The sequence below is a fragment of the Salvelinus alpinus genome, chromosome 9 (genome assembly GCF_045679555.1).
Source record: "Salvelinus alpinus chromosome 9, SLU_Salpinus.1, whole genome shotgun sequence".
NCBI lineage: Eukaryota > Metazoa > Chordata > Actinopteri > Salmoniformes > Salmonidae > Salvelinus > Salvelinus alpinus.
The window spans coordinates 34,174,947-34,187,190 of NC_092094.1; the positions used below are offsets into that span (position 1 = coordinate 34,174,947).

General features: G+C 40.5%; 1 protein-coding gene across 4 annotated transcripts in view; it reads right to left on the reverse strand.

The window, feature by feature from the left end:
- The window catches only part of tln2b (talin 2b), a 130,823-nt gene that overhangs the window by 47,567 nt on the left and 71,012 nt on the right, over positions 1-12,244 (reverse strand). For all 4 annotated transcript variants that reach the window (XM_071416838.1, XM_071416835.1, XM_071416836.1 and 1 more), the window contains 6 exons: positions 11,783-11,925; positions 3,435-3,562; positions 3,084-3,147; positions 2,832-2,936; positions 1,335-1,490; positions 57-158 (listed from right to left, as the gene is read on the reverse strand). In XM_071416838.1, the coding sequence (XP_071272939.1) occupies positions 57-158; positions 1,335-1,490; positions 2,832-2,936; positions 3,084-3,147; positions 3,435-3,562; positions 11,783-11,925 (698 nt within the window). The remainder of the gene's footprint in view (positions 1-56; positions 159-1,334; positions 1,491-2,831; positions 2,937-3,083; positions 3,148-3,434; positions 3,563-11,782; positions 11,926-12,244) is intronic.

Consider the following 12,244-nt stretch of genomic DNA (forward strand, 5'->3'; position numbering starts at 1 on the left):
AAAAGGTGTCAAAAGAAAATACTTGTGGGAAGTGTTTCTGGTTTATCTTGACTTGCCTTTTTGAGAATGATGTCGATGTATCCTGCAATCAGCTGAGAGATCTGTTCCCCCTCTGTGGTCTGAACAGAGTAGTAACTTTCCTGGTACTCCCCAAAATCCTGCAGGGTACAACATGATTGTCAGGAGAGACAATGAAGTTACAGTACAGGTCCACTAGAATAGATTACTCTCGTGGCAATATCGTCATCACATAAATCCCTATCTGTCATTATATAGGCTCATAGTATTCATATCAAGGAAATTGAGAAGTGTATGTGTTGTCGTATGGGGAGTACAGCATGTGTCACAGCTCTTTGCCATGCTGTGCTCTAAGTTCACAAAGTTCCCTTCCTTCTACACAAGCACAGGAAGATGTTGTAGTGCTTAGAAAGAATCTTTGAATGGACTAACAGTATGATGGCAACACCTTCAGCATTCCTTCTCCTGATGAACAGACATACTTTGACTCCATTCCACTACGATCCTGAAGTCTTCAAAGAGCTGATAAAATATGAGACATACTCATTTTAATATCTAACTCCACATACTTCAACGGCTTCCTAAGCGAGACAGGAATGTGATACTACAATCAAATCAATGTTGGCAAATGCACCTCCGAGTATGTTTCAAAATTGTACTCCCTATTAATCTTCAACGCAATCTGGTTTAAAAAAACGATGAAGAAATAAAATTTAAAAAACAACAGTGTTGACAACAACCAAAACACTAAATTGAAAAAGGACTCAAATAAATAAAACATCCAAGTGCTTCACATTCTTCTAGTAAAATCCCTTGTTTACACAGTCTAATATATACACTAACATAACTGTTTATTGAAAACAATAACACTGTGGATTGGGGGTAGTATCAACAACACATACTATTTTGCAGTTACACTACACCTGTCAGCAACGGTGTGGCCGATATAGCCGAATCCACTAATTTGGAGGGGTGTCCACATACCTTTGTATATATAGTGTATTTCTGTGGCTATAATGAGATGTAGGGACAGATGAGGCTAAGGGCTCAGACACACCACTAGCGTTTGCTGGCCGAGAGTACTTAGCACCTCTGAACATAAATTGCAAACCGAGTGCGCACCAATTTTCCATGTAGAATCACGTGAAAAATGTCGGCAGTCAGACCTCTACAGCAGGTGGTCCCTAAAACACAGTGCGCTGATCGTTCGCCAGACAAATGCTAAATCCACATTCGGTGCGATCTGTGCAAGCCTTAAGACTGTAGAATGTGGTCCTGTGAATGTTGGATTGGAGTGGACTGAGACGAGGTCATACCAGGGTGAAGCTCTTGGGAGAAGCAGCCCATCTCTTCACCGTGGTTAGGGGCCATTCCTGAACCACGTCTTTAGTCTTCTCTTCCACCCGCATCACCGACTCTTTGGTTATCCCCAGTAACCGTGGGACCAGCTTATTCTTGCTTTTCATCTTTTCCTAACAGACAAGAAATAAGATAATATTTTCATAGGTGTTAAACGCCTACACAGATGAAAAACTGGGGGCATCTCTTTATTCTGAGAAATTAAAACAGCAGCAGAGCACAGCTGCCTGCCATAGATAACACACATGCACTGTTCCGTTCGTCTGTCCTGAGTCAGGAGCCCTAGTGGAGGAGGAGGAGGGCGGATGGTGTTTGACCCTGCAGAGTTCAGGCTTGTTTAACCGGGCCTCCCTGCTGTTCTGCTGAACAGGCCATCCCCAGTCCCTCCTTCCCCAGGCTAGGCCTCTGTTGCTAGGGGAGCCTCAGCCTGGCATCAGTGTGTCAGGATGGAGTTTCCAGCAGCAGCAGACTGACTCTGACTGGCTCTAGTGCCCTCCTCTTCTCTGCCCACACACAATCCATTACGCCTCACTTCAGATCATGAGCCTACTCTTGGCTCCACTCCAGCAAAGCTGAACACTACACAAAATTAACGGTTAGGAGGAAACTACCTTTTCACTTCTCCAGGCTATTGTTTTTATTTCAGGGTCAAAAAGTAGAGCTCCAATAATGGAACAAGGTAACAGCTTTAGAGCAGCTTGTACAGACTCAATGATTTTCATACAAGGGCAGATAACATTATCTTGATTATTATGGCAGCTATGTATAGAGAACTATTCCAGGTGTTCATTGTCTTAGCTTATTCAAGTAGTTGTTCACAGTGTATTCAACTCAGGAAGTCAGATTTTGGAATCTGAAGTGGTTTGCCATGTTAGAGAGAATATCTTCAATCAGTAAGCTTGTATTTCATACAAGGTAAGTTGGTGAGGTTTTTAAAACATCTGCTGGTCTGGGACTCACAGCACCACAGGTTGAACTAATGTCAGAGAGCTTTTAATGGCCGTAGTCTCACCACCACCAGACAGGCTGAATTCCTTCTATATCTTTCATTCAAAGTTCCTTGATTTCTTGTATGTTTGGAGAAAAAAAGTCCCTTACATTTTAATTGTTTGACATTTTACTGCATTGTTAGCAGCTAGCAACGTAAGCATTTTGCTGCACCAATAAACTTTGGTCATATCAATACCAATAAACTTTGATCATATCTAAGAGCCTTACAGTTAGGGAATGCTTGTTCTGGGAGCACTGAGCAGGTTTAAGAGTGACATATATCAAATGGAAGGTTGCAATAAACTCCCAAAATGTGCTTCTATGTTTTTGGCTGTGATTTTTCTCTCTCCCACACTCACACTCTCTCAAACCTAATCTTAACCTTGCAGTAAACTGTATTTACACAGTAAATCATTAATTTTACTGTCTGTTGGAGAACACAAGCCTCTCTCCTTATACCTTACCTTCACCAGGAAGAAGGAGACCCCATATGTCGGAAGGGACCTCGTTAGTTTCACATACTTTACTTTGGACTCAATCTCTGTCATTTCTCCACAGGTTTTGTGATCCTGACGATCAGAGGGAAATAGATACAGCAATATGAACCTTTCAGAGTTTAAAACAGTAGAATATTTGGGAATTGCACTGCTTAAAATTTTCCTTTCATAACATATGAATCCATATGTCCACAACATATTGCATAATACTGAACATACCACAAATATTTTCTTTTCTGAACCTCTCTGCTTGATGTACTCTTTGGGTAGAAACTCCTTAAGGCTATGGAGATAAATCACATTTTACAAGTTTACACTCATCATGTACAGACATTCCCATTCCAAAACATGTTTTCACACAAGGTCATTCTTGCCTCAGTACCTACATTCACAAGTGTTATCATTCTCGTATGCCGTTGAGTACTGCACTCAAATAGGTATGACAAAAAAAAGGATTTCTCCTAAACTACGATGCTAGTATTGTGTCTAAATAAGATTGAAATGTACAGAATGGTAGTGTTGGATACAATAGTGTTATTGTTGATAATGCCATCTGATAAAAGGGCTTACTCTAGGAATCCAGTCTTGTGTTTGTGTTCGACGTGGGGGCCAAATTGGATCTGGGCCTGAATTCCAGCGAACTCACAGGCTTTATCAAATGAAACAGGGTGGGAGCCATTCAGTATGTCATCTCTGGCCTAGAGGAGAGAAAGAGAGACAGAAGAGAGAAAGTTTGACTTTATACTGAGTTCAAACTAGAGAGTAATGCTGCAGTTTCTGGATTAAAAGTTGCTTCAGATAAGAATGCCTGCTAAGTGAATACATGTAACCCAAGAGCAGGGACATCACACAAACACTTTACTGAGATTAATGGACTCAGGGGAACCAAACAAGATTAGTTTGTATAGCAATCCAAGACATTAGCTAACATATCAATCTCTAACAGCCTCAATCATTCATCATCACAGTCAATGGTGACGTACAGTATTATCACAAAGACGTCAATATATATTGCAATTTCTCAGAATATTGCATCAACATTGCAGACTGATCCACAATCTTTCATTAATAAACTGTTAAAGAGCAACTTGAGTAATTTTTTATTAGTACAATATGCACGAAGTGTATGTAAAACAATAAACAGGATGTAAATAAAGTCTACATTAAGACTACCCAGGCCTCAATAATGCCTGATAGAAGCCATGTACTGTAGCAACCTGGCCCGTTTGGCCACAACAATAATTATATTTTCAATACACTTCAATCAAGACCTACTTGGAATGTACAATTTGTCACCAATCATCTAAGACATCTGTTATATTTCAATATCTCATCCATCCATTAAAGCATTACCTGAAAACGTGGCCTACTCTACACTATCTAAAACCGTTCAGGTAGTTGAGGGTGACACTGATTTTGTGTGGAGAGGAACCCAGCACATCTTTAAATTAGCTGACTTACAGTACCTTGTGTTTCCTCAAGGGGCCTGTATATATTCCATCTCTCTCTCCCTTGCAAGATTAATGGCTTCTAATGCTGAGATGCCTGACTGACAGTGAGAAAGCCTCTCTCCGTGCTTTCAGCCTCAGACGGCACAGACTCAGCCCAGCTCATTTTAATGTCTCATTACATCAACTGCAAGCTAAACAGCACTATCTGTTGAATATTGTCTAAATCTCAGACTAAACACCTCTTTAGAGTGGTGCTGATCAGTATGAGTGGGGCCATCTGTTCTCCAGTACAAGGCCATTCAAGGACAACCAGTTGTGAGCCCCTTTAGAAGAAGCAGGGTTGTACTGTACTGGAGGAGGAGCTTCATAACAGTCCAGATGTCCTGACTCAGCCTGGGGCTGTAACACTGATGTCAATCAGCCCACTGTACTGTAACCTAAAGAGTTCAACCATTAGCCTGGGCGGAATACTACAGCCATAAACAAACGCTGACAATTGTAAAATTGTTTAATGTATACCACTGTAAATCACCTGACTAACCAGCCAATCAATCAATAGGCATATCAAGATAACGAGAATAGTTGTTTCACAGCAAAACACAAGGCATATTAGGTTTAGAACACCTGTAGACTGGATTACTGAACACATCATCAAAAGCAGGACACAACCCCATAATTTGGAAAAACAATGAGCTCAAACACTTTAGTGCCACACACACACACACACACACACACACACACACACACACACACACACACACACACACACACACACACACACACACACACACACACACACACACACACACACACACACACACACACACACACACACACACACACACACACACACAGAAAGGCTGTTGCCATTGGGCTCAATAGTGCATTTCCTGTAGTAGTGGAGTAGAGATGTGTGTCAGGAGAGGAGTGTCTGGGTATTAATGCTGGGGCTGTATCTGGCAGAGACCCCCGCTGCGTGGAGGGGTGGGAGGATGAGCTCATGGAAGCTACATATCATTAATAAACATTGGAGCTCATCGCTAGGAGGCTTTCCCGAAGGAATGCCAGGGATGAGATCATAATCTACACACTCACTATATTAACCTACTAACTCAGATTCCTATGGTAATGGCTGCATGGTGAATGAGGACTGTTCCATCGTACCAGAATATAGACATTGACAGGAAGCATGTGTAGTACAGTCATGTGCCGGAGACGGGGCTGAGGAGAGAACTGCAAAAGTCTCTTGGAAGGAAGGAGTCAGAGAGTGGATGTGTGGCCTGGGGTGTGTTCCAGCCTAAGAATGCTGCTACTCTTCTCACTCTGTCACCATGTGTGTGAGACTCTGCGTGCCCGAGTGGAGGGAAAAAAAGACAGGGGGAAAGCTGGAAGAGGAGAAAAGGGAGGAATAGATAGAGGGTGTAATTGTGTTTTTGTGAGAAAGGATATGGGCTTGTTTGTAAAGGAAGGGAGTGCATGATGGAGCCCTGCAATGTGTGCCAGAGTCAGCGGGTGTGGGTGTGTGTGTGATTTTGTCAAGATTTTTATGGGATTAAGGGGGCGTGAGGCAAAAACAGAGAATGAGAAAAGGGAGTCAGGGCAAGAGGAAGAGATAAAAGAGTGAAAGGGAGGATAGGGAGAAAGAGAGACTTAACTATAGATGTATTTATGGACTGTAGCTCAGAGGCAGCTTGGATTACAAGGAGGGAGTTAACTATTGATGTACAGTATAGTATTTATGTACAATGCCTTGCAAAAATATTCAGACCTCTTGGATTTCTTCACATTTTATTGTAATACAAAGATTCAAATGGATTTAATTGTCATATTTTGTCAACAATTTAATAACACAATACTATGTAATGTCAGTGAAAGAAAAACATTTTTTTTTACTGAACAAAAATATAAACGCAACATTTTCAAAGATTTTACTGAGTTACAGTTCATATAAGGAAATCAGTCAATTTAAATAAATTCATTAGGCCCTAATCTATGGATTTCATATGACTGGGAATACAGATATGCATCTGTTGGTCACAAAATAAAATAGGGGCGTGGATCCGAAACCAGTCAGTATCTGGTGTGACCACCATTTGCCTCATGCAGCGCGACACATCTTTATCCCATAGAGTTGATCAGGCTGTTGATTGTGCCCTGTGGAACGTTGCCCCACCCCTCTTCAAATGGCTGTGCGAAGTTGCTGGATATTGGCTTGGAACTGAAATGCGCTGTCATACACGTCGACCAGAGGATCTCAAACATGCTCAATGAATGACATGTTACACGTGGTGTGCAGTTATGAGACCGGTTTGGACGTACTGTTAAATTCTCTAAAACAACGTTGTAGGCAGGTTTATGGAAGAGAAATTAACATTCAATTATCCGGTAACAGCTCTGTTGGACATTCCTTCAGTCAGCATGGCAATTGCATGCTCCCTAAAAACTTGAGACATATGTGGCATTATGTTGTGTGACAAAACTGCACATTTTAGAGTGGCCTTTTACTGTCCCCAGCACAAAGTGCACCTGTGTAATGACCATGCCGTTTAATCAGCTTCTTGATATGCCACCCTGTCAGGTGAATGGATTATTTTGGCAAAGGAGAAATGCTCACTAACAGGGATGTAAACAAATGTGTGTACAATATTTGAGAGAAATAAGCTTTTTGTGCATATGGAACATTTTGGGAATCTTATAGTTTAGCTCATGAATCATGGGAACAACACTTTACATGTTGCGTTTATATTTATGTTCAGTGTAGATAAATAAAAAATGCAATACTAAAATAGTAATTGTATAAGTATTCAGCCCCTTTGTTATTCAAATTAAATGAATAATGTGACATGGACTCACTCAGTGTGAAATAATAGTGGTTGACATGATTTTTTAATGACTACACCTTCCTCTGTCCCCCATACATACAACATCTGTAAGGTCCCTCAGTCAAGTATTTCATTTCAAGCACAGACTCAACTACAAAGACCAGGTAACAACAACAAATCAGACATTTAATATCTCTTTAAGCATAGTCAAGTTAATAATTATGATGGGGATTATATATTAAACCACCCATACATCAAAGATATAGTCGTCCTTCTGAAGTTATTAAAGTGGTCTTGTTTAAAAAAAAAAATAGATCTAGCCTCTCCATGAACAGCAGCAAGTAGATTATACTGCTTGAACAGATTGTACTGCAAGAACTTTTCTGCCAGTTCTTGACTATGGTGACACCATTTACCTGAATGCAGCAGCCACTACTCTTAAACCTTTGGATGCCGTCTACCATAGCGTCATTCTCTTTATTAAAAGGTGACAGGTTTAATAATCATCACTGCATCCTGTATCAGAAGGTTGGCTGGACCTCACAAAAATCCTGTATATCACTTCATTACTCCCTTCTTGTTTAGAAAGCTCTACTCCACAGGCTTCCAACATACCTCAGTTCCCTGCTGAAATATAAAATATGAGATACCAAACCTGTTCGCAGGGTTGGTTAACTCGAGGTCCCGCTTGTCTCCACAAAGTTTGGTAAATCCACCTTCAGTTGTAAAACACCACAGTTATGGAATATCTAAAAAAATAAAATACAGTCCCTGGTGCAAGTAGGGCAGTTAAAAGAGTTCATTGAAGTGTGCAACTATTTTAATTGGTTATTGTAAGTTGTAATATACTGATGTCATGTACTTATAACTGTCTTGTAGTTTTTATCTTTTTTTGTTATTGTTGTATTCATGTTTTTTTTGGTCCTCAGAGCAAACTTTATAAATGAGACACTGGTCTCAATTAGCTTCCCCTGGATAAAAAAAAAGTTAATTGGTGATTTTAAAACAGCTACAAAGTTCAATGTCTGTGATGGTAGAAAACTGAGGATAAATCAACATCATTGTAGTGACTCACAATAATGACCTACATTTCAGAGTGAAAAGAAGAACACACATATAGAGAAATTAATATTCTAACATGCATCCTGTATGCAACAAGGCACTCAAGTAATACTGCAAAAAACATCAAAGGAATACACTTTTTGGCCTAATTGCAAAGCCTTTACTGTATGTTTGGGGCAAATCCAACACAACACATCACTGAGTAACTGCCTTGTTTTCAAGCATGGTGGTGGCTGCGTCATGGTATGGGTATGCTTGACATCGGCAAATACTGGGGAGTTTTTCAGGATAAAAAGATACGGGATGGAGCTAATAAGCACAGTCAAAATCCTAGAGTAAATCCTGCTTCAGTCTGGTTTACACCAGAGACTGGGAGAGAAATTCCCCTTTAGCAGGACAATAACCTGCAGGATAAGGCCAAAATCTACACTGGAGTTGCTTACCAAGAAGACAGTGAATGTTCCTGAGTGGGCAAGTTACAGTTGACTTAAATCTGCTTCAAAATCTATGTTAAATGTTGAAAATTGTTGTCTAGCCATGGTCCCCAACATCTTGACAGAAATGAAAGAATTTTTAAAGAATAATGGGCAAATATTGCACAATCCAGGTGTGCAAATCTCTTATAGACTCACAGCTGTAATCGATGCAGAATGGGTTTCATGTATTGACTCAGGGAGCTGAAAACTTACGCAACAACTATATTTTAGGTATTTAATTTCAATTAATCTTTTTTTTAAATTATACTAATCTTCCACATAGTATTTTGTGTAGATTGTCGACCAAAAATGGACAATTAAATACATTTTAAATCAGACTTTGTTAACCAAAATGTGAAAAAAAACATGGGGTCTGAATACTTTTGCAAGGTATGTACTGTGTCTCTGAGTGTGTGCTTGTTGGGTGTGTATGTACACTACCGTTCAAAAGTTGTGCCACTTAGAAATGTCCTTGTTTTTGAAAAAAAAAAGAATCCATTCAAATAACATCAAATTGATCCGAAATACAGTGTAGACATTGTTCATGTTGTAAATGACTATTTTAACTGGAAACGGCAGATTTTTTTATGGAATATCTACATAGGCGTACAGCGGCCCATTTTCAGCAACCATCACTCCTGTGTTCCAATGGCACGTTGTGTTAGCTAATCCAAGTTTATAATTTTAGAAGGCTAATTGATCATTAGAAAGCCCTTTTGCAATTATGTTAGCACAGCTGAAAACTGTTATGCTGATTAAAGAAGCAATAAAACTGGCCTTTAGACTAGTTGAGTGTCTGGAGCGTCAGCATTTGTGGGTTCGATTACAGGCTCAAAATGGCCAGAAACAAAGAACTTTCTTCTGAAACTCATTAGTCTATTCTTGTTCTGAGAAATGAAGGCTATTCCATGCGAGAAATTGCCAAGAAACTGAAGATCTCGTACAACGCTGTGTACCACTTCCTTCACAGAACAGCACAAAGTACTGTGCATAGCATGCTCCTCTGTGAGCTCAGGTGTTAGGGGGGAGCTCCCCTCTTCAACTCAAGGCAGGGGAAGCTAATGCAGATGCAGTGAGGCGTGCAGTGAGCAAAGTCTGCCCTGTGTAATGCAGGCTCAGCTGACCCCCCCAGGGGACTCCCTGTCTCAGCAGCCCTCTCTCTCTCACTCAGACTCCATCCACACTGTAGAGCACAACAACGCTGTAGTGTGCAACAACGCTGTAGTGCACAACCAGACAGTCCATGCTGACCCAATCGCCACAGCACGGCAAGCTAACCGGTCTGTGATCCATATACTGTAAACCAGGCCCAGCTCATCCTCTGAGAACTGCAGTACCAGCAAGGCCGCATAAGTCAGCTGGCCTCTGATCCAACAGAACCAGCAAGGCTATAGGACAGTACGTCAAGCCAGGCTTTATAGGAGTTCCAGCACCATAGCCTTCGACAGAATATCCAACTGTATTTGAGCTGAAGTGTGTTTTATTGACCGTAGGACTACAGAATCAGTCAGGGAGGACGGTAACTCAAATAAAATTTGTTACATGTAGACCTTACCGTGAAATGCTTACTTACAAGCCCTTAACCAACAATGTAGAGTTAGAAAAAAGTAAGAAACATTTGCTAACTAAAAATATTAACACACTAAAATAACAATAATGAGGCTATATACAAGGGGTACCGGTCAATGAGTCAATGTGCAGGGGTACGGGTTAGTAATATGTACATTTAGGTAGGGGTAAAGTGACTATGCATCAGTTGTGGTCGGTGACATTTAAGATGAGGGAGGATGCTAAAAAAAAATTATGAGCATGGCCTTATTCTATTACAGCATATTGGATGTCTGTCATTCATATTCCATTCACCCAGCTCAACGTAACATCGATAGGTTAGGCTACTATGTGATACAAACATTTTCCCTACACCCATCATTAGGATGCTACAATCTAGCATGATCCCTTTGATCGTTGTACAATTCTATCTAGCATCTACGTGCTCTCATTCGCTCACATTTTCTGTTAGCTTGTGGAGTTCAGTGCACAACACATCAGCTGTCTGTGACCAGGCGAAAAAAATCTTTCCAAGCCAAACCTTCATATCATAACCGCTAACCGCTACACACAGCCTACATTGATGTCACCATATTAACGTTGTAGTTCTAGTAGCTATGTTGACTAATGCGTTAGTAAACCTGCTACAATCATGCAGTACAGCGTACAGTAAGCAGCAAGCGGTTAAGCAGTTACACCGGGTGGCAATAAATTAATAAAACCTTGACTTGGAAGGGTTTCAGTGTTGTATAGCCATAGCCAACTAGCTAACATAGTCACTCTCTGTTTGAGCCGGGTGTTTGAGTAGGCTAAACTAGCTAGCTGCATTTGCTAGCTAAGTAAGTAAAAGTGAAAAAAAATATACAACACAATATAGCTCGCTCTCTATTGCTTTTTAATTTTTGAAGAAATGAATTTGTTCAAAACTGTTAAGCTATTGTCTTCCTCTCTCTTTGTGTCAACTACTCACCACATTGTATGCACTGCAGTGCTAGCTAGCTGTAGCATATGCTTTCAGTACTATATTAATTATCTGATGCTATGATTGGGTGGACAACATGTCAGTTCATGCTGCAAGAGCTCTGACAGGTTGGAGGACGTCCTCCGGAAGTTGTCATAATTACTTTGTAAGTCTATGGAAGTGGGTGAGAACAACAAGCCTCTTAGGTTTTGTATTGAAGTCAATGTACCCAGAGGACGGAAACAAGCGGTCCTCCGGCTACACCATGGTGCTACCCTAGAGAGTGATGTTGAGGCTACTGTAGACCGTCGTCATTGCAAAACAGTGCATTTTAATTAATTATTTGGTGACGTGAATATATTTAGTATAGTTTTATCTATTTTAAGATAGATAGTATGTATGAGTGTGTGGTTAGAGTCCAGTGAGTGTACATCAAGACCTGTGCAAGAGTCAGTGCAAAAAATTAGAATAAAGTAAGTGGGTCAATGCAAATAGTCAGGGTAGCCATTTGATTAACTGTTAAGTAGAGGAGAAAGGAATTGAAGAGCTCAGTTTACTACATGTTGGACAGGAATGAGCACAGTGAGAGAGGTCTGACCTGTACATAGAGGAGGTTGAGCTGGACAGGGTCTCGTGAGTCCACATTCTGATCTGAGTAGAAGAACTTGCGTCTGAGCAGCAGCATCTCGCTCTCCTCCACCCCTTGCTCTCTGAACGTCCGGCTGTGGTCCAGCCAGTTCACTGCCAACAGAGAAAAATACACAGTAGCATACACTTCTACTACTGGGATTGGACACGCTGACAGTGAAATAAAACAGTCATAAAGACATGTAGCCAAAAGGAAAAATGTATATATTTTTTGTCTAAAACCATGAGAGCAGTAATTTGCATAACCTTCTGCTGAGAATAACGATAGATTTTGTGATGGTTTGAGGATGATTTATACAATGATGTTTTCCAAATGTTATCTTACCCCCAAGGGACAGAAATTACAATCTTAATTTCATTAAACATTGATACAGTACTATGACTGAGTTGAGGTATAAAACGTGTTCAAATG